Source organism: Natator depressus, chromosome 10 (genome assembly GCF_965152275.1).
Source record: "Natator depressus isolate rNatDep1 chromosome 10, rNatDep2.hap1, whole genome shotgun sequence".
Taxonomy (NCBI): domain Eukaryota; kingdom Metazoa; phylum Chordata; order Testudines; family Cheloniidae; genus Natator; species Natator depressus.
In genome coordinates this window covers 49,243,751-49,263,477 of record NC_134243.1, presented here as the reverse complement: position 1 = coordinate 49,263,477, position 19,727 = coordinate 49,243,751, and the positions used below count along the sequence as shown (strand labels likewise).

Genomic DNA, 19,727 nt, shown 5'->3' with positions numbered 1-19,727 from the left:
GAGGGGCCCCGCCCCCGGAGCTCGCTGCTGTCGGCGGGGAGAGGGCTGGGGGGAGTTCTCTGGCCCCAGGCCCAGGGCAGCCTGCCTGCACCCCCCCAGCTGGAGCCCTCACCCCACCCCCACCCCAATGCTCTGCCCCAGCCCTTGAGTCCCCTCCCACCCCCCTGAACCCCTCATCCCCAGCCCATCCCAGAGCCCTCACCTCAAGCCGGAGCCCTCACCCCCTGCACCCAAACCCTCTGCCCCAGCCCTGAGCCTCCTCCCACACTCTGAACCCTTTGCCCCCCACCCCCATTAATTTAGTTATGTGCACCAATATGAACGTGGTTTGTCACACATCACCTCCATATGGGTGCACATAACAAAATTCATTCCACACATGAGAGGAAAAAATTAGAGGGAACAGTGGCGGCCACTGCATTAAATACATTTATGAAGTTCAGTGTATACCTTGCAAGGTAAGTGTGGTATGACAATGACAAACGTATTACTCATAGTAACCTGTACTCATTTTCCGCCATGCCACAGAGGGAAAAGCCTGGGAGAAAGCATGGGGGGAAGGGAAGTGATACTAACAAGCTAGCTAACCTGGCACCAGATCTTGATTTAATGTGGGTATAATTAGAAGAGCTGAGGTTTACGTTTCCAATATCATAATTTAATGAGCGAATCCAGCTTCAGGGTGGTAGAAGGCTGTATCCACTAAGGTTAACATCTGTTCAGCATACAGCGCTAAAAATAGCTGCCCGTTCTTACATACCCCGCTCAGCTCTTATTCAATTTAAATGTTACAGTATCACAGACTGCATGGGCAGAATAAAATCATTTGGGGTTATTTCTTCCATTTTCCTCACTGCCAATTATTAGGATCCCTCAGAGGCTGTTGTGTAAACTAAAGAGCAGCAGGCTTTGGGAGTCAGAAAGCACATCGTAAAGACAGCTCAAGTTCCAATATTCCTTGAAACTAACTTCTAACCCCTGCTTCTTGCACCCTAACTGCTAAAGCAATATGGCAGGCAGCATCAGCTCTCTGGTCTCCCATCTGCCCATCACCAACTAACGCCTCAGAAAATTAGCTAGGCCACGAAAGCTGTTTGTTGATCTTCATGAGCCACAGAAACTGAATTTAAAAAACCAAAGAGCTCAACTTGTTTGGCTTGAGAGCTCATTATAATGATAAGCCCTCTGTCACCTCCGAGAGCTGCTGTTACTTGAAACCATCTTCCTCATTCTTGCATTTGGACTTATATTACCTGGCCTGTTACACAAAGGATTTTATTTATTTTGTTTTATTTTAAGCATTTGGGTCAAATTATTTTGTTCTCAGGACCTGGATCCTTTGCTTTTAAATTACTCGCTGACAGACAAGTTCATTGTCTGGGATCAGCCAAGGAGAGCCTCATTCTCTGCTGACATCCCCCCGCGTTTCCCACCCCCACCCCGGCTGCCCAACAGGGTCAAGTTAGTTCACAGTTCTTCTGCCTTTTCCCTGCATGTAATTATACATAAGGGATGCTGTCCCCCCACCTCAGAATAATAGAAGACACCCATACCAACCAGGGAAAGCAATCACATGTAACAATGTCTACAAACCAGAGGAACAATGTTAATAGTTCTAGTCATTGGGCTGTAACTGTATTAGAGATCATGCTCCTGAGGTGTGCTAATCACGCTGTAGAGCAGTCCAGGGGTTAATCACACAGTTGTGTTTTGATATTGGTCACATCTGAGAAGAGAATATGATCTAATGTGTTCTACATTATGCACTGCAATGCACATCCATTGTAGTGATTCTATGGACCAAGTAAGGAGCCAGAATTTGCAGGAGAAAAATGTATTCGTGTCCTTACTGTTGTTTCAGTATATATGTATTTTTGTGATTCCCCCCACCCCTGCTACTCAATGATGTGATCGTACTGCCTTGCAAGTCTGAAACTAAATGAAACAGATACTTGGAATGCCTGGCTACCAAGGGAGCTGTTTCTCACAGCAACAAACCACATGAAAGCTCTCAGAACATCAGCTCCTCCTTATGTGAATTGGTTGCAGCTCCCAGACTGCAGGTAATAAAGGCAAGTACCCAGTTTGTTGCTAAGATTACCCATAGGATTTGTAAAGCAGGAGGGTTATTCTCAGAATACCCCCCTACTTTACCACCGTTTGGCTTCTCAAATGCATGAGCACACCAGCACTTTTTATCTTAAGACTTTTGGAATGTATTTAATGTTTATAGAAGTTGGGGATTAATAGTGAGAGCCACATCCAGTGCAGACAGAGCCCAAGATTGCCCGTTCTGCCTTACCAGGACACCTCAGGCATGACTTGAAACGTCCCTGATATTCCAGTGCAGGGGCGGGGGAGAGTTAAGCAGAGGCTGCCGGTTTGAAGTTCAAATCAACATTGTTATTAACAGCATCGCAGATGCAGACGAGAATGATTGGGAAAAGCAAGGACTCAGCAGCCTCTGTGACATCTGTCCATCCACATCCCAAACCCATTTTTGCTGGAGCAGCGTCAATGCTAGTGGTTCCAACAGCAAGCAGCATTGTGTAATGTTCTGGTCATGTGGCTTCATGAAGGTATGAGGCTGTTGAAGGGGAGGCCAGACCCAAGCTCTCCCTCTCTCAGGGTGCAAGTTTGGTCCTGATCCGAGTCCCGTGGATGACAAGGGGCATTGGAGCAATCCCTAAAAACATCTAGCCAGCCAGCCCTACCAAAGATTTGTTTTCCAGAGAACATGTTTGGAATTCTCCCACCCACCCAGAACTGAGGTTGATTTTGTTTGGAAGGAAAATACTGGAGGGAAGTGTCCCTGGGGCAACCCAGCTACATGGGGTTCAAGTAATTTTTCAGAGCTGTATACAGGCAGTTCTATGCTCATCATCAGTGGAGCTTCCTGTACTCTGTTTGTTCTATGTTGTGTTTAACCAGGAGTAAGTGAGTCCTTCCTTCCTCTGCTTCGTTGATCCCCTAGCAGTGATTCATGTATCAATCCCGGGAGTCTGGAATGTCTACCTTAGTGCAAGTTACAAGCACAGGGTTGCAAAGGAAGTGGCAGGAACTATTTACAGCTGAACGCTCAGGCAAACATGAGCCAAAATAACTTGCTATCATTTAGCCTCATTGTGCTCAGGACTGTCCAAACATATAGGAAATGACGGTCCTTGCCCCAAAGAGCCCAGAGGCCAAAAGACAAGACATGGGTGACACAAACAGGTTGGAAGGGGGGGAGGGAAAAGGATGCTGTTACAAAAAGAACGGGCTGTTTTAGCTCAGACTAGGGGGTGTGCCTGGTCCTAGAGATGTTAGCTTTTCCTCTGCCTTTAGTGTTGTTAGGTTTTGTATGTGTCACAGACAAGAAAAGGATACATTTTGGGGAGGGGCTCAGTGGGCAAATGAGCTTGGGGGATGGGGGCAATGTTAGGGCTCAGCACAAGGAAAGAGCCAGAATGACAAGAGAATTGCAGGAGCCAGCCAGGCAGAAGTGACAAACCAGTGGCTGCTGGGGACACAGATCAGTACAGTTTCTCTATGCGTTAGGCCAGATTTACCTCCTCTTGTCTCCAATGGTCATTATTATTTTGTACAGAAGCTGAAGGGCCCTGCTTTTGTATCCCTGTCAGGAGCTCACAGCATGTACTTAGCTTCCTTTGGCTTTTGGCTGGCATCTCTGCTAACACATCCAGCAGTAAAGTGTGGCTAATAGCGAGGGCTCAGCCAGGCAAATGCACAACACAGAGCTTCAAAAGAAGAGGAAATAAGATAAAATGACGAAAGAGCAAAATCTCTCCAGGCTGCAGCTAAGAATGTACAGCCCCAGCCACTGTTACGTTAGCTTATACCGCAACTTGTGCCTCTTCTCCCTTCAAGACTCCCAAAGCCTGAGCCAGCTTTGTCACTGCTCAGGCAGCTTCTTTCCTGATAGCTGCTAACAGTCCACCTGTGACTCAGTTAATTCCAGCTGGATTTGCCCCTGCCCAAAGACTGTGGTTTGCAGGAAGTGGCTGTTTGCAGCTCAGCTCCCTTGGTGAATAGAAAGAGACCGCTCCTGCTCCTTTCCCAGGCAGCCTAGTGCCAGTTCCTCTAACAAAATGAACTAGGACAAATGGAGAGGGGAAAAAGGAAACCCTTTAAAAAGAAGGAAGGATGGATTCCTCTTTGCTCTGGGACACGAGCTACCAAATGGAACAGCACAGTGATTTATGGAAGAGAAGAACTAAAAGGTAATTCTCTGTCATTCACCATATTCCACTCATGTGCCTCTTCACAATATCTAACGGGAGGTTTTATGGAGATTTCAAAGGTATACGACCTCTCTCCTTTCATACTGAGCTAGTGCCTCTGTCCCACTGCTGGGGTGTGAGGGATGGGTTGGGGAATAACACTCTAGTATTAGATCTGTGCATGCAATTCACAGCCCTGTGTGAATTGTACTACAGAGTGACTAGTACGTAACTGAATAATACAACCTCTGGAATCGCCGTAGTCTGTGTGCTGAGAGCAGAGGAAGGATGAGAGTTGGGAATCTTGGATGCCATCCCAGGCTTTGGAGGGAAATGTGTTCTGGTGGACACAGACTCTCCTGCCCATTTCCTGCAGCCTGGTCCCTTTTGACTTGTCCCAGCTCACTCTATTCTCCACCCCATGCTCCTCATCCAGTCTTCTAAGGCAGTCCTTGTCTCCCCCCCTAGGCTTCTCCTCCCCCAACTCTCATTCCCTCCCACATCCAGTCCCAAACTCTTGGTCCAGCCACCCCCCCAGTTTTCCCTCCCACCCCAACTCCTTGCACCCAGTCTCCTTGCCCAGCCAGTGCCAGTCCCAGATCCCCCTCCTGGTTCCCTGGATCCCAGCCTGCACCTCCATCCCAAGGCTCCTCATCCAGTCTCAGTCTCTCCCCCACCATCTCCCTGGCTTCTCATCCCAGGCTCTTTGCACAGCCAGTCCCAGCTCTCCACCCCCATACGCCAGCTCCTTGTCAGATCTCTCCTCCCTCCCTGCTGCTCCTGTTCTCCCCTCTCCCCCACTGTTTCCTAGTCCCAGTCTCCTTGGCCAGCCAGGGCAAAGCCTCCTCCCCATCCCCCAAAAGCTCCTCATCCAATCTCACTGGTTTTCCTCCCCACAGATCTCCCCCATCCCCCACAATCATCTGGCTCCCAGTCCTGGTCTCCCACTCTCTCCCTAGGTCCAATCTCCTTGCTGAGCCAGTACCAATCTCCCCTTCCCAACTCCCAATCACAGTCTCACCTGCCTCCAGATCCAGTGTCACCAGGCTCCCCGTGTTCTCCTTTTCCCTCCCCGCACTTCAGCTTTTGTATACTCGGCATTCAAGTTAGGTGGCTTCCTCTTCCACGCTGCCTGGCTGACAGCAGGAGTCACTGAGAGCACGGACTCCCGGCTCACTGTTCCGTTGCCTGGCCTCACCCCAGCCCAGAGCAGCAATTACAGCAAACATCAGGCTTTGCCCTTGTCACCCTGGGCTGGAGCATACGTGACGAAAGCCAGACTGGTCAGACTCCGCACTAAAGAACGTGAGAGGCTTGAGTGTGCTAGTGAGGATAGACTCTGTGGAGATATTCGCTGCTAAAATCAAAGTTGCAGTTTATTTTAAACTTGGCTACATTGGGCAGATTTTCATTGCAAAAGGCACCCTCTGGCCAAATACAAGGCCTGACACAAAGGCCACCGCCTGCCCTCCCTCCCCACCACCACCAAATTTCAAGTCCCTGCTTCAAAGCACGGGACAGGAGGGGGGGAGAGTTTTTATTTGCCACTAAGGTGGGCAAAACAATGTATTGTTCCCTGCCCACCTTCTCAGAAACAGGGGAACCATTATGGCTGAAATAAAAGATTATTATTCAGCCTGAGGTAGGCACCTAAAGTTATTAGCAACTGAAAACAGGGTCTTGTAATGGGAAGTGTCAAGCAACCTTAACAACAAAGGTCTAGCAGCCCGGTCTATAATACACCCTGGCCTCTGTTTTGAAGTTCTGCTCCATATGAAGCCACTGCTGCAGCAGAGAGCAGGCAGAAATAGGATCTTTTTAAAATGAAGTGAAATTGAAAAAGAGCTGGAGGAGGAAGAGAACTGGCCCACGCTAGTATACATTATGCACTCTCAGCCCATGCTCTAATCAGAGTGGAGCTGGTAATGAAACCAAATCTCTGCTCCAAGTTTTCTGGCACATCAGGCCTCCCAGCCACAGGAGGGGGTATTAATTTAGGTGCTAAGGCACTAGAAATCCCCTATTAGATATTGCCAGTGGGTGGAGAATTCAACTGTGCTGAATTTTTGCCATTCACTCCTGTTCTGAAATGTATGTTGGTGCTTCTCCCCTGCACCCTCACATCCTGCAGTAAGTGATTGTTTCACGTGGTGTAGATGGAAGTCGGCTATGGCATGGAACTCTTTGGAAAGCCACCTGGACCTGAAAACAAACAGCAACTGCATTGGACCGGAGGGCGGCACTAGCTTAATACAAAACAATTCAATCAAGGAAGCACAGTGCAGCAGCAGCAGCAGCTTTAAGTGCCACAAAGGCCATTGAGATGCAAGGCTCCTTCCCTTCTGCCCCCACTTTTCCATTTTGGCTTTAAGCAGTCAGTGTAAAATGATGGGTTTTGGCTTCCTAGGTTCCAATGCAGGGAGCGGGGACATTTGGAATTGGCGTCTGGCAAATATTTAATCTAATTAGGTCCAGAGCTGATTGAACGTCTGTTGTTGAAATTTATTGTTGGTCGTGGAAGAGACTGTTGGCAGCGCTTCATGCGGCAGCACTCTGTTCCCACCCTGTACGCAATCTGTCTGATCGCTCTGGGCAGGGGGGAAATGAAGCAGAAGGATCTCCTCCCTTCCCCACCCCCCGGCAACCCCCTTCTAAATGTTTTTTTGCATGGATTTCACATTAGCCACAGGCCTCTCCCCCTGCCAGTGCCCAGATATGGGACCCAATGTGTTGGACACAAAATAGTCATCAATGCAAGAAACGTGACATGCTGTGGGATTCACCCCTTTACCGTAAATAACTTTCTGTAATGATTTTTCAGCTGTACAATGCAGGGGGCACCAAATGCGTGTGAATCGTAGGCAACGTTGGGACTGAATTGAGTGCTGTCCCTTGACGTGACAGGACGGGTCAGAGAGATGCACTCTAGAGCAAGCAGAGCCCAGGGTGAGAGAGAGGGTAGTTCAGCCTCCTTGCCCATTGGGTTTTCTGATACAGCTATCGCCAAGGGTGCCTGTCACAATACCATAGCTGCCTCTCCTCTGGCCTGCCAATGTCAAACAGCCACCACAGGGTAATGACTGGCTTGAAGCGGTCATGGAGAAGTAAAAAGCCCTAGATCCCCTTCCCACAGTGCTAGCTGAATGGAAAAGTATGAACAGGAGGTAGTAACAGACAGTGCAGTAAAATGTGAAGATTGCTTTGGAGTCTGCCAGCTCTCAAAAATGTCTAACCTAAGTACCCTCATGCCTAGCCAGTACTGACATGGGCGTCTTCTGAAGAAACCCTAGATGCGGCCCAGCATAGTGGTGGGGTCCTGGCCGTGGGTAATAAGTCCTTTAAGACACAAGCACTGACTTACACCCCAGTTTATGTGACTAGAGGTGTTATCCACTGAACGAAATATAATACCAACAGCCTGACCCCTTCCTGATGAGTAACAAGTCCATGGCACTTTTTGGTAAGAGGAATGTTCCTATGCAAGATCTGACCAGCATCTAGTTCTCCATTCACCCTACCTAAATTCCCATGTTTGGGCGAGGACTGTAGGTAGGAGACTAGGGGTAGGGGAACAGTTTTGAGTGTACCTGCCTTGCCCATTGTGCTCCATTTGTGCTTTGTTGTGATTTGACTCATTAATATCCAGCCCTCTCCAATCTGGCCTTTTTTCTTCACAAATGCCTTCATAGCCACCTTTGCCTTCAGAAGAGGCCCATGTTGTGATGCCCTGTACTGCCTAGCTCCTTTCTTATAGGCCCTTGCACGCCTTTTCCTCTATCCACCCCTCTCCCGCTCCTTTGGTGCTGTCATTTGCCCAACTCTTCTTGGTTCAGTCCTGCCAGCCCTGGAGACTATTTTCACCCTGGCTCCTGACCCTCATTTATCCTGTGTCACCATTTTTTATTAGGGGCTCTAGCAGCACACTGATGCCAATGCACGGAGCTGGGCTTTCACTGGGCCTATGCTGCTAACAGCCATGTGTTCCTAGTTCATGCTACCACTGACTCTCTTTTCTACCATTGAAGGTCTCCAGGTTATTGCATGCCCTCCTCCACCTTATTCTCATGAGCATCTGTTGAGCCTATGGTAGGCTTTGCAACTTTATCCTCTTCTCACTCTTTTTTTCCACCTCCCCCACTCCCCCCTGGTCATGCCTCAGACACACTCTCTAACTTTCTCTGCTCTTGCCAGCACCATCAACTATTACTGGAAAAAGCTAACTGCTTGTATCACACGTTCGCCTCATGCTCGACTGCTTCAGTGACCCCCACGCTTGGTGTGTCAGCCATTTGGTCACTGCCACTAGCCTTAAACCCAATAGCCAAGACTGGCCATAGTCTAGGTCCATGAGGAATACTCATCCTCCAAATATCTTGATGCAAACTCAGTGTCTGTGTCCCCACACTCCAGCTCTGTACACTTGTCTGTATTTAGGGGCTGGTGTGGTTTCTGTTAGATCTTGGTGTAGCAGAGTGATGTTTAACTCCTAGCACAAATTGCTCCTAAAGGATTTGAGACTTTAAGTTACTACTTCTACAAAAAAATACACTTGCAGGGACTTTTGCTAAGACCCATTGGTTGGAAATCATGAAAGAATGTTGACTACATTTACAGAACTTACAGTTCTGATTCGGCTTGGACTATTACCCTGGTCAGCAATGCTTCAGAGCACACTGCACTGTTAAGAAGCTGGCCTGGCTTGCAAAGTTAAACATGGGCTGTGGTTGAGCTGTTACTTGCCAAATAGCATTTCACTGATGACTTGTACATTTACATGACCAGACTGTTTAAGTAGCCAAACTGTTACTGTGTACGCAGCCTTTTTCTAAGCAGCTGGGAAAGCAAATCCACCCTGGCACAACTTCTAGGATCAGTAACTGGGGAGGAAGAAAATCTGGAAAGGGCTGTCTGGAGACAGTGGTACAGTAGGAAGATGGAAAAAACTGCAATATCTTGTGCTGGGTTACCACTGATGTGTAGCTGTCTGATTTCACTTTTATTATATAGAAGTTAGGGCCAAAGCATTAGCTATTTATTAGGAGTTTTTGCCCTGTGTGTTTAAGGCTGTTCAAATAAATTTGTATTTCATGATTGAAAAGTAAGCCATTAATTAGTAAGAATGGTGTAAGTTTCCTTAGTAACTAGTGCAACTTCTGTAGAGCTAACCCATTATTTCCAAGAAAGCCTTTGCCATGGTAACTGTCTTTTCCAGAGCCATTTGTAGGTGGTATCTGTATGGCAAGCCGTAGCCTATTGTATAGTCAGGCTGTTAGTTAACACCTAGTGAATTGTCTGTGACTTAGATTGAGCTCCAATGACCACATTCTGTTACACTAAGTGCAGATTCCACCCCCTCCCCTTTTTTTTTTTTTTTAAACTCACTTTCCTCAGGGGACATTCAGAGACCCACAGGCTTGTATCTAGGAAATCTGGTTCCAGCCACACAGACCTTGGGCCATCAGTACCTAGAGTCAGCCTTTGATTTAGCAGCACTACTCATTCATGATCTGTGTCATAAATATAAAGGGAAGGGTAAACACCTTTAAAATCCCTCCTGGCCAGAGGAAAAACCCTTTCGCCTGTAAAGGGTTAAGACAACCTCGCTGGCACCTGATCAAAATGACCAATGAGGAGACAAGATATTTTCAAAAGCTGGGGGGAGGGAGAAACAAAGGGTCTTGGTCTGTCTGTGTGATGTTTTTGCTGGGGACAGAACAGGAATGGAGTCTTAGAACTTAATAAGTAATCTAGCTAGAGATGCGTTAGATTATGATGTCTTTAAATGGCTGAGGAAATAAGCTGTGCTGAAAGGAATGGATATTCCTGTCTTTGTGTCTTAAGGTTTTGCCTAGAGGGACTCTCTCTGTTTTGAATCTAATTACCCTGTACGGTATTTACCATCCTGATTTTACAGAGGTGATTATTTTTACTTCTATTAAAATTCTTCTTTTCAGAAACTGAATGCTTTTTCATTGTTCTTAAGATCCAAGGGTTTGGGTCTGTGGTCACCTATGCAAATTGGTGAGGATTTTTACCAAACCTTCCCCAGGAAGTGGGATGCAAGGGTTGGGAGGATTTTTGGGGGGGAAAGACGTTTCCAAACAACGCTTTCCCAGTAACCGGTTAAATGTTTGGTGGTGGCAGCAAAAGTCCAAGGGCAAAGGGTAAAGTAGTTTGTACCTTGGGGAAGTTTTAACCTAAGCTGGTAAAAGTAAGCTTAGGAGGTTTTCATGCAGGTCCCCACATCTGTACCCTAGAGTTCAGAGTGGGGAAGGAACCTTGACAATCTGTCTTGCCATTAATGCCCAGCTAAGCATGCCCCTTTCCTCCCATGAGGGGACAGAAGCCAGAGATTAACAATACCTTATTTAGCAGCGCTCAATAACAGAGAATTTTACTAGGAGGCTATGCCAAGCTGTACATATGGAGAGGTTTCTGCAGGTATAAGGGTTGAAGATAATAGTTAAGCTCTTCTTTACCAAGTGCCCTTTTGCAGAAAAAAGTTAGTCTGTGATAGTCTTGAATTCTCAGTTGATGTCCTAGGAAGCTAAGTTTGCTGACACTCATAACAGAAGGGGCATTATATTAGGGGAACTATATAGCACTTTGTTGCATAAATGATTGTTAGCACCGAGATCTCCTCTACATTCCCTGTACCTATCTTACAACAGAATATTTCTCAGAACTCCCAGTCGCTTGAATCATTTATTAGAGTCAGATGTAGCTTCACTGTTCACACCACTTACAATAGTTAAGAATTCCATAGCATTCATCGCTTAGCAATTCATCCATAGCTTTCTGTTGACTCTCCTCTCTTTCTGCACAGTGGTTTCTTTATCTTCTTAACACTCTCAGACAGGCTGTCTGAAGTTTCTGGTTTTGGTGGAGCAGTTATTCTCTCTATGGGTATGAAAACGATCACCACCTCACACTCTGATTATATTGACTAATATGATTGCATTCACAAATCCCAGGCTAAGCACCAACTTTGCTAGATTGTCATTAACACAGTGATCACAAGAAAGCAGAACAGAATATCAAAGTAAATTAAAACTGAAAGACCATATAAAACTGAGACTTGCTGGAAAAGAATCAAGAGATAAGGACATTTTAAAGTATATTTCCAGGGAGCCCCATTGGACTTCTGTGACCCACAGCCTATTGCTAGATGCACTATTAAGAAAAGCAGTAAATTAGTATTAGCTACTGTTTCCTCTGACTAGTTAAATTTGTCTAAGTTTTGTAAATAAGGTTAAGATTCTTTAACTGTCATACATGTCACTTCTAAACATTAATAGTGATTTGTTAAATCAAAACAATGTTTAGAATTGACATTAAGTTGTCTAGAAATAGCTAATTGTTCAAATGCATATTAGTTTCCTGCAGGGGTCAATGTTTGGGCAAAGCATAACTACACATGCTTGTCACTTGTAGCATATACACTTTATGTAAAGAACTTCACTAACAAATATCTGCAATATAGTGTTTGCCACTTAAAGTAGTGCTATATGTTGGAGATAATAGCATTGTATAGCAGCCCAAGTAATTCATCCACAGTTAAACAGAATAGGTCTCTATTGTTGGCATATTAAACAATTCTATAATACCACCCAAAATTGAGCTTTGTAAAAGCTCCTTTAAGATACACACAGTGACTAAAATAATTTTGATTTCTGAAGGCTTTCAAGCCCATCCTTCCGATGGCTGTTCTTAAAAAGTTAGTAATTTAAGCCCACAGTGTAGTCCAGCAGCTGCAGATGTTTTCTTTTTAAAGCAAAATAGTTGTTCCAGAAAGAATATAAAACTCTTTCAAGGAGTTTTGCTTTGCATAATAAATATTATGGATGTCATAATAATTGACATGACTGGTAAAAACTCTTGGATCAAAACTTCACTCAATAGAAAAGCACTGGGTTTTATTTAAAAACATAATATAGAGACTCAAAGTAGTAATTGTGTACTCACATGTCAGTATAAAATAAATTACAAGGCAGAAGGAAACTGCTGCTAAAAAATTAAGCCAAAATCATGAAGGGTTAAAGCTGAAATTCTGGTTTTAGATCCTGCAGCATTGAGTGTGAAGGCTAGATATAGCAGAAGGAAGTTCTTCACTCTACATTTGGAGGATCTGGAATAAAGTTTTTGAAAGGCTAAACATACTTGTTCAAATAATCTTGTTATTAGTGATCTTGCCAAAAAGAGACATGAGGCTGTGTTGAGCTAATATATAGCTCAAATGCAAGTTTCTGGAAAAGAGGGATAATTTTTGTCCCTACCACAAATCCAGTTCTGAGTTAAAAAAGCAGACACACTGCCAGCTGCTAGATTTTATAGTGTATGTTTTATTACAGAATTGGAAAAAAAATCAAAATTGTTTGCAATCCAACATTAGCTGAAAAGGTAAATGAGTGTAGTACACAAGATATTCAGGGTTAGAATTTAGACAATTTGTACAGTTTTTCATTGTTTCAAAATCTGCCCGAAACCAGCAACTCAAGGGCATTGCGCACAGATTTTTTTTTTCTTTCCCTTCAAATTTGAAGAGTGCTTTCACTTTTTCTTTAATGCTTCAGTCAGCTCAGGAACTACCTGCAAATTTAAACAGATACAGTAAGTATGTACAAATTTCAAAGGAAGGTGGTAAAATCTCCATCCTTAGAGGTTTTTGAGGCCCGGCTTGACAAAACCTTGGCTAGGATGATTTAGTTGGTGTTGGTCTTGCTTTGAGCAGGGGATTGGACTAGATGACCTCATGAGGTCTCTTCCAACCCTAATATTCTATGAAAAGGTTTGCTAGGACTGGGAAGAAAGAGGTTCTGAAATCCTATGTTTAAAGTTCATATGACACAGACAATACCAAGAAATGATTTTATATGCCAAGCCCTCACTTCTTGAATTACAGCCTAATGAACTCTTGTTTAGATTTCGCTTGTCTTTATATAAAAAAAAAGTTTTCACACTGAACTCAGCCATGGGGCTCAACCCAACTGAAGGTCAGATTCTAATCTCAATCAATACAATAACCACTTGGAGGTATTCTGTAATGTCTGCGTACTGAACAGTTCTACAGTTCACCTGTTCAATATTTAAATGGAGTGATTTTTTTCAACAGAAAAACTAAGATGCAGTAGTGTTGATATTAGGAGAAGCATCTTTATCATTGCTGTAAAGCTTCATTAGATACATAAGTAGTAGCTCACAGCTACCATTTTTTCCCCCCAGTGAAGTCAGTGGAATTAGAATCATACAGAGCCTTCAGTATTTGAAGATCCTTACAATAATAGTTAAAGGTCCTGTTCCCAAAATTTCTAGTTCCAGCCCGGGGAGGAATATCAAAATCACTTTAGGACATTACAGTACATTTCTATGATTTACTTGGAAAACTGGTTTAGTTCCTCTAATTTTCAGCAAAATTTAATTCTGAAGAGATGAGAAAGTGATAGGCAGTAAACAAACAATCACCATGGCCAAAAAAATAGTTAAGGTAAAATGCATCTACTAGTCAAGCTTCAAAAAATTAGTTACTAAGCAATAAAAAAGGAAATTGAAAAGCTGATTTAACTAGCATTAAACAATCCTTTTAAAGTGAGTCAGTGCCAAAGCCTTGGCACTTGCTGTGGTTCTGCCACTTAACACAGCCATGCTGCACTGTAATTCTGACTAGCACTAGGAAGAGCAGTTATGCATGTAAAGAGTTGGTAGATTAATCTATAGAATACAACTGAAAACCTATCCTAGTCACTTGTGTAAAATATCAATTACCTTTTCTTTTAAGAGGCTGCAGGTTGCCCCAGCTCACAAAGATCCCAGCTGAACTCACCACTGATGAATATAGCCTCTCAATTATTTAAGAGAGCTACATTTCCATTAGGTGGAAATAATGTGTTCGTACAAAATTTATTAAGGAAATTGTCTACATGTTGTTTCTTCCGAATGTCACTTTGTCTCCAGCTTATTAAAAGGCCCATGTTTACTGCCGAGCCAGCAGGCATTAGTTCAGGAATGGCATTAAGTGCTGGCAGTGTTTCTGCCTACTTTCCTCAGTGGATATACTATGAGCTCATGCCAGTCATACAGATGACATGCTAATAGAGCCCCCAATGTAACCTGTAGCAGCACTGTGAAGAGTTCTAGTAAACGTTCAATTTTTTCTACATATGGTAAACAGGTTTTTGGGATGACAGTAGGAGTTCAGGTGATAAGCCTATTTAATGTTAAGAAACTGACATGCTTTATCTATTTCACACTGTACAAAACTAGAACCTTCACTCATATCTAAATTCAACGTTAACTCCATGTTCATTCATACTTCAACTAACAAATTTATTCAGTATTTGGTCTTTTCTATAATAAGTTCAAAAAAGGAAACCAAATTATTAAAGTTTCTGAAAGTGAAGTATTTGGGATAACAATCAAGAAAGTCAAACTTGACTATTTAGATCTGCTGTGACGTGGGAATGATACATAATGGTACCTGAAATTAAATTCCTTCAATACACAACACAGGAGAATGAAAGAGGGAAAGCTTTCCTCAAGACTTTAAATAGACTCCTTTGTGGAAAGGCTAAGATTCCACATAATACTCAGTGAATGGAAGATCCTTGCCTAAGTACATGCATCTGATGAAGTGAGCTGTAGCTCATGAAAGCTTATGCTCAAATAAATTTGTTAGTCTCTAAGGTGCCACAAGTACTCCTTTTCTTTTTGCCTAAGTACAGTTACTCTTCAGAACCTAATACACAGGATGGATGCACTTTTAGTACAATATAAATAAAATTCAAATAGATATTTGCAGAGGCACAGATCTCCCCCCTTCCAACACAGAGCTTCTTATTATGGGGATTGTTTTGATATCTTTACATCATAACTTTCCCAGAATTAGGAGAAGTCTGGAAAGCAAATCAACAGTAGACAAGAAACAGGACTTCTTACAACCTTGCTTTCACACAACACAAACCTGGCTCATCATGGAAGCCAGTTTTGCTGTGAAATGCAGAGGGATAGTTGCCCCAATTCAACGCAAAGCACTTATGAATGAGAATTCAGCACATGATTAAGCCTATCAATGGGATTTAAGCCTCTGCATAAAATACCTTACTGAATGAGGGCCAGTGAGAAGTTCTGAGGGGTAAAACAGGTACTGGATCCTACAAAGCAGTGGTGGGTAACCTGTGGCCCATCAGGGTACACTGATTGCAGGCCGCAAGACATTTTGCTGAAGTTGACTGTGCAGGGAACTGGGGCCACTGGGAGCTGCGGAGGGGCCATGCCTACAGATGGTCAATGTCAGCAAAAATGTCTCACAGCCCGCAATCAGATTACCTTGATGAACCGCTTGCAGCCTACAGGTCGCCCACCACTGCTACAAAGGCTACTACTCATAAGCCGCACAATTTGTGCAATGGTAGCTGCTAAAGGAACTCATATTGGAGTTAATAAAATATAATCCTAAATTTGAGGACCAAGATGGAGTTGCCTGTAGGAATATGCAAGGCAAAAACCACCGCATCCTACAGGGAGATACCTATACACATACAAAAAAACCTCAGTGTTAATCATACAAGAGTTAGAACCTGCACTGTCAGCAATATTGAAAGTGCATTTTGAAGTGCATGAGAAGCAACTGGAAAAATGAGAGAGCCTCCAGATCTGCGATCATTAAAAATGATACAAATTATGACGACTGTGTCAGAGTGAAATGTATATTTCAGTTTCAAAACTGCTAAACCTGAGTAAATGTTATCCCTAAACAAACACCAAGCTGAATTCCAAGCTCATACAACAATTAAGTCTGTTCACACCTGCACTGCAAATTAAGAGTATAACTAGCTTCCAAACATAGGGGTGATGGGACACACTCTCATCCAACATGGGGATGCTGAAAGTAGGGAAAGAACATACACACAGTAAGCAGGATTTTTTTTAAACTTCAATGAGGTTTTGGACTGCACAGACAAGCCAGGATGTAGGCTTAGAAAAATGTCCTATACCAAACTTTTATTCTCGTGGTTTTCCAGTAAACTTTGCTTTACAGAATCATAGAATATCAGGGTTGGAAGGGACCTCAGGAGGTCATCTAGTCCAACCCCTGCTCAAAGCAGGACCAATCCCCAACTAAATCATCCCAGCCAGGGCTTTGTCAAGCCTGACCTTAAAAACGTCTAAGGAAGGAGATTCCACCACCTCCCTAGGTAACGCATTCCAGTGTTTCACCACCCTCCGAGTGAAAAAGTTTTTCCTAATATCCAACCTAAACCTCTCCCACTGCAACTTGAGACCATTACTCCTTGTTCTGCAATCTGCTACCACTGAGAACAGTCTAGATCCATCCTCTTTGGAACCCCCTTTCAGGTAGCTGAAAGCAGCTATCAAATCCCCCCTCATTCTTCTCTTCTGCAGACTAAATAATCCCAGTTCCCTCAGCCTCTCCTCGTAAGTCATGTGTTCCAGTCCCCTAATCATTTTTGTTGCCCTCCGCTGGACGCTTTCCAATTTTTCCACATCCTTCTTGTAGCGTGGGGCCCAAAACTGGACACAGTACTCCAGATGAGGCCTCACCAATGTCGAATAGAGGGGAACGATCACGTCCCTCGATCTGCTGGCAATGCTCCCACTTATACAGCCCAAAATGCCGTTAGCCTTCTTGACAACAAGGGCACACTGTTGACTTATATCCAGCTTCTCGTCCACTGTAACGCCTAGGTCCTTTTCTGCAGAACTGCTGCCTAGCCATTCGGTCCCTAGTCTGTAGCGGTGCATGGGATTCTTCCGTCCTAAGTGCAGGACTCTGCACTTGTCCTTGTTGAACCTCATCAGATTTCTTTTGGCCCAGTCCTCTAATTTGTCTAGGTCCCTCTGTATCCTATCCCTACCCTCCAGCGTATCTACCTCTCCTCCCAGTTTAGTGTCATCTGCAAACTTGCTGAGGGTGCAGTCCACGCTATCCTCCAGATGATTAATGAAGATATTGAACAAAACTGGCCCCAGGACCAACCCTTGGGGCACTCTGCTTGATACCAGCTGCCAACTAGACATGGAGCCATTGATCACTACCCATTGAGCCCGATGATCTAGACAGCTTTCTATCCACCTTATAGTCCATTCATCCAGCCCATACTACTTTAACTTGCTGGCAAGAATACTGTGGGAGACTGTATCAAAAGCTTTGCTAAAGTCAAGGAATAACATGTCCACTGCTTTATGTACGATACTTTTAGGAAAGTAACCGTGATGTGTTCTTGAAAACAAGCTTATGACCTCTGGAGAGAAGCAGGAGATGAAGGAAAGTGCCTGATTGAGGGCACTCAGTCCAAAATATAGGAATAAATACTGTCTGTCCCTAAAAGGTGCTACCTAGATGCTGGCTGGTGTAAGGAGCATGAAAAAAGCCTGATTTGTGAGGAGTGGCAGGAATAATGGACATAATATTACAAGATAAAAGATCTTTAAAAGGGCAATTGTTCAGCATCTGTAGTAGCTAGTTTTACAACTTAATCTTCTACAGTTTCACTATTTAAGAAAACAGTGATGCCAGGACAGAGTTATGGACTACTGGCTACAAAGTGTCATGTTTTAAATATCAGTTTGAGTAAATAATCCAAAGCATCTGAGCCTCCTCCCATATTCTAACGGTCTCTTCCAGAATGAGTCTGATTTAATATAGATTATTTTGAACGGTCTTCCGAGCTCAGACTTCATTACACACAGCTCCCACCTAGGTGTTTGGGTTTTTTTAAATAGGAATTTAAACTTCTGATAAACAGGAGGAGCAGGTGATAAAATGCAGAGATGCACAGACACAGAAATTTAAAAATTGTTTAAATTATAATTAGTCTACATGGAAATGAAAGGAAAAATTTCCAACAATTATGTGGAGTGGTTCTCATCTACAAGCAACCACATGCAGTAGCGGACACTTTTAAAGACATCAGAGGGGTTGATCCCATGAGTTCTTTATTCATTCAACATTTTTTACTCCTATCCACACACTTACGTCAGCTTAAAACACCATACTTCCTTATTCCTAGTATCTCCTTAAATACATCTTTACTCTTACTTCAAAATGTCATGAAGGAGCAAGTAAAAAGGAAAAAAAAGTATGCAGAACTGATCTAAAGTATGCAGAGGGCAGCTCTAAAAAATTAAGATTTCCCTTTCCCACCCCCCTCAAGGTTAGACTTACCTTAAATAAATCTGCTACCAATCCGTAGTCCGCAACCTGGAAAATCGGCGCTTCTGGATCCTTATTAATAGCAACTATGGTCTGAAAGTAGAAACAAAAACACATTTAAAATATACAGCTGTAGATTACATTTTTCCCCCCCATATAAAAAGCGTCTTACGTTCACACCGGAATACTAGACCCAGCAGATATGGTCAAGTGCATTTGACAAATACTTCCCATTTCTGCCTTGAAAATAAGACTATAAAGGAAATCTCAATAAAAGAACTAAGTGTCTACAATAACAGAAAAGTTTTCTAAGCTCTGACTATTCTATGCTCATTTGATCAACGGCATTTGACAAATGTTTTCAAAGCAGAAATGGGAAGCAAGACTGAAGGAAATCTCAATAAGCGAATTAAAATGTCTACAATAAATAATGGAAACACTTATGGTCTGACTATTCCATGCTCCATTAACAGGGCGGTCATTTGATGTAGGAAGGAGGGGGAAGATACTTCCTTAAAATGCTATAATAAAAAAAGGACATCCACTATAAAAGGACCGTGATGTTTAACAAATAAAAAAAGGGAAAGACATTTTGAAAAAGGAATATAAAGCCACACACTGGCTTTATATTTTATATATAACTTAAATGTTAATTTTTTTTTAATGTGGGCAATATCATTTAGTTCACTACACAGTGGAAAATAATATACTATTAAAATCCCAATGCTAAACACAGAAAACTCCCTCTCCTAGAGGACAGAGTCTGTACTTCTAGACCAAATCACTTCAAAATAGCTTCATGATAGTTTCCAGCCCAAAGACTGCAGGTGCCTAGATAAATAGCCTGTTACAGGATATTAATATACGGGAGAGCTCTGTAAACACAAAGCTATACAGCTCACAAATAAACCCTGTACTGGTTATGGCTACCACCTATCAATTCAAAGCTGTGAGAACCCACAGGTATTCTAAGCCAACATATTCTTCGTATGTTTATCTGCAATTCAAAGAGACCTTTCATTCAAATGTCTGTTTTTCTCCATCCACTACAAGTACTCTACCAAATCATTAATTTTGCTGAAAAAGCTTGATCGTAATAATTAAATGAAATAAGGTTAGAAAATCCTATATTTCTAAACCACAGAAATGGTTTTCTATAACTAGACTGACATTCAAAATGTGTGCCTCCACCTAGAAGTTGTCTGTTCTAAAGTGGTCTCCAACCTGTGGCATTTGAGGTGTTAGTGCAAGATCAAATACCAATTTTCTTTAAATGTGTTCCGTGAGACATGCCCTGTGATTTTTAAATGGACATGTTTGAATCAGCTTGCAGC

The 19,727-nt window shown here is 43.3% G+C and overlaps 1 protein-coding gene across 2 annotated transcripts in view; it reads right to left on the bottom strand.

Moving 5' to 3' along the window:
- Positions 1-10,914: 10,914 nt before the first annotated feature.
- The window catches only part of ETFA (electron transfer flavoprotein subunit alpha), a 46,678-nt gene continuing 37,865 nt past the window's right edge, over positions 10,915-19,727 (bottom strand). For both annotated transcript variants that reach the window (XM_074966053.1, XM_074966054.1), the window contains exons 11-12: positions 18,406-18,486; positions 10,915-12,812 (exon numbers count right to left, since the gene is read on the bottom strand). In XM_074966053.1, the coding sequence (XP_074822154.1) occupies positions 12,774-12,812; positions 18,406-18,486 (120 nt within the window). In that variant the 3' untranslated portion in view covers positions 10,915-12,773. The remainder of the gene's footprint in view (positions 12,813-18,405; positions 18,487-19,727) is intronic.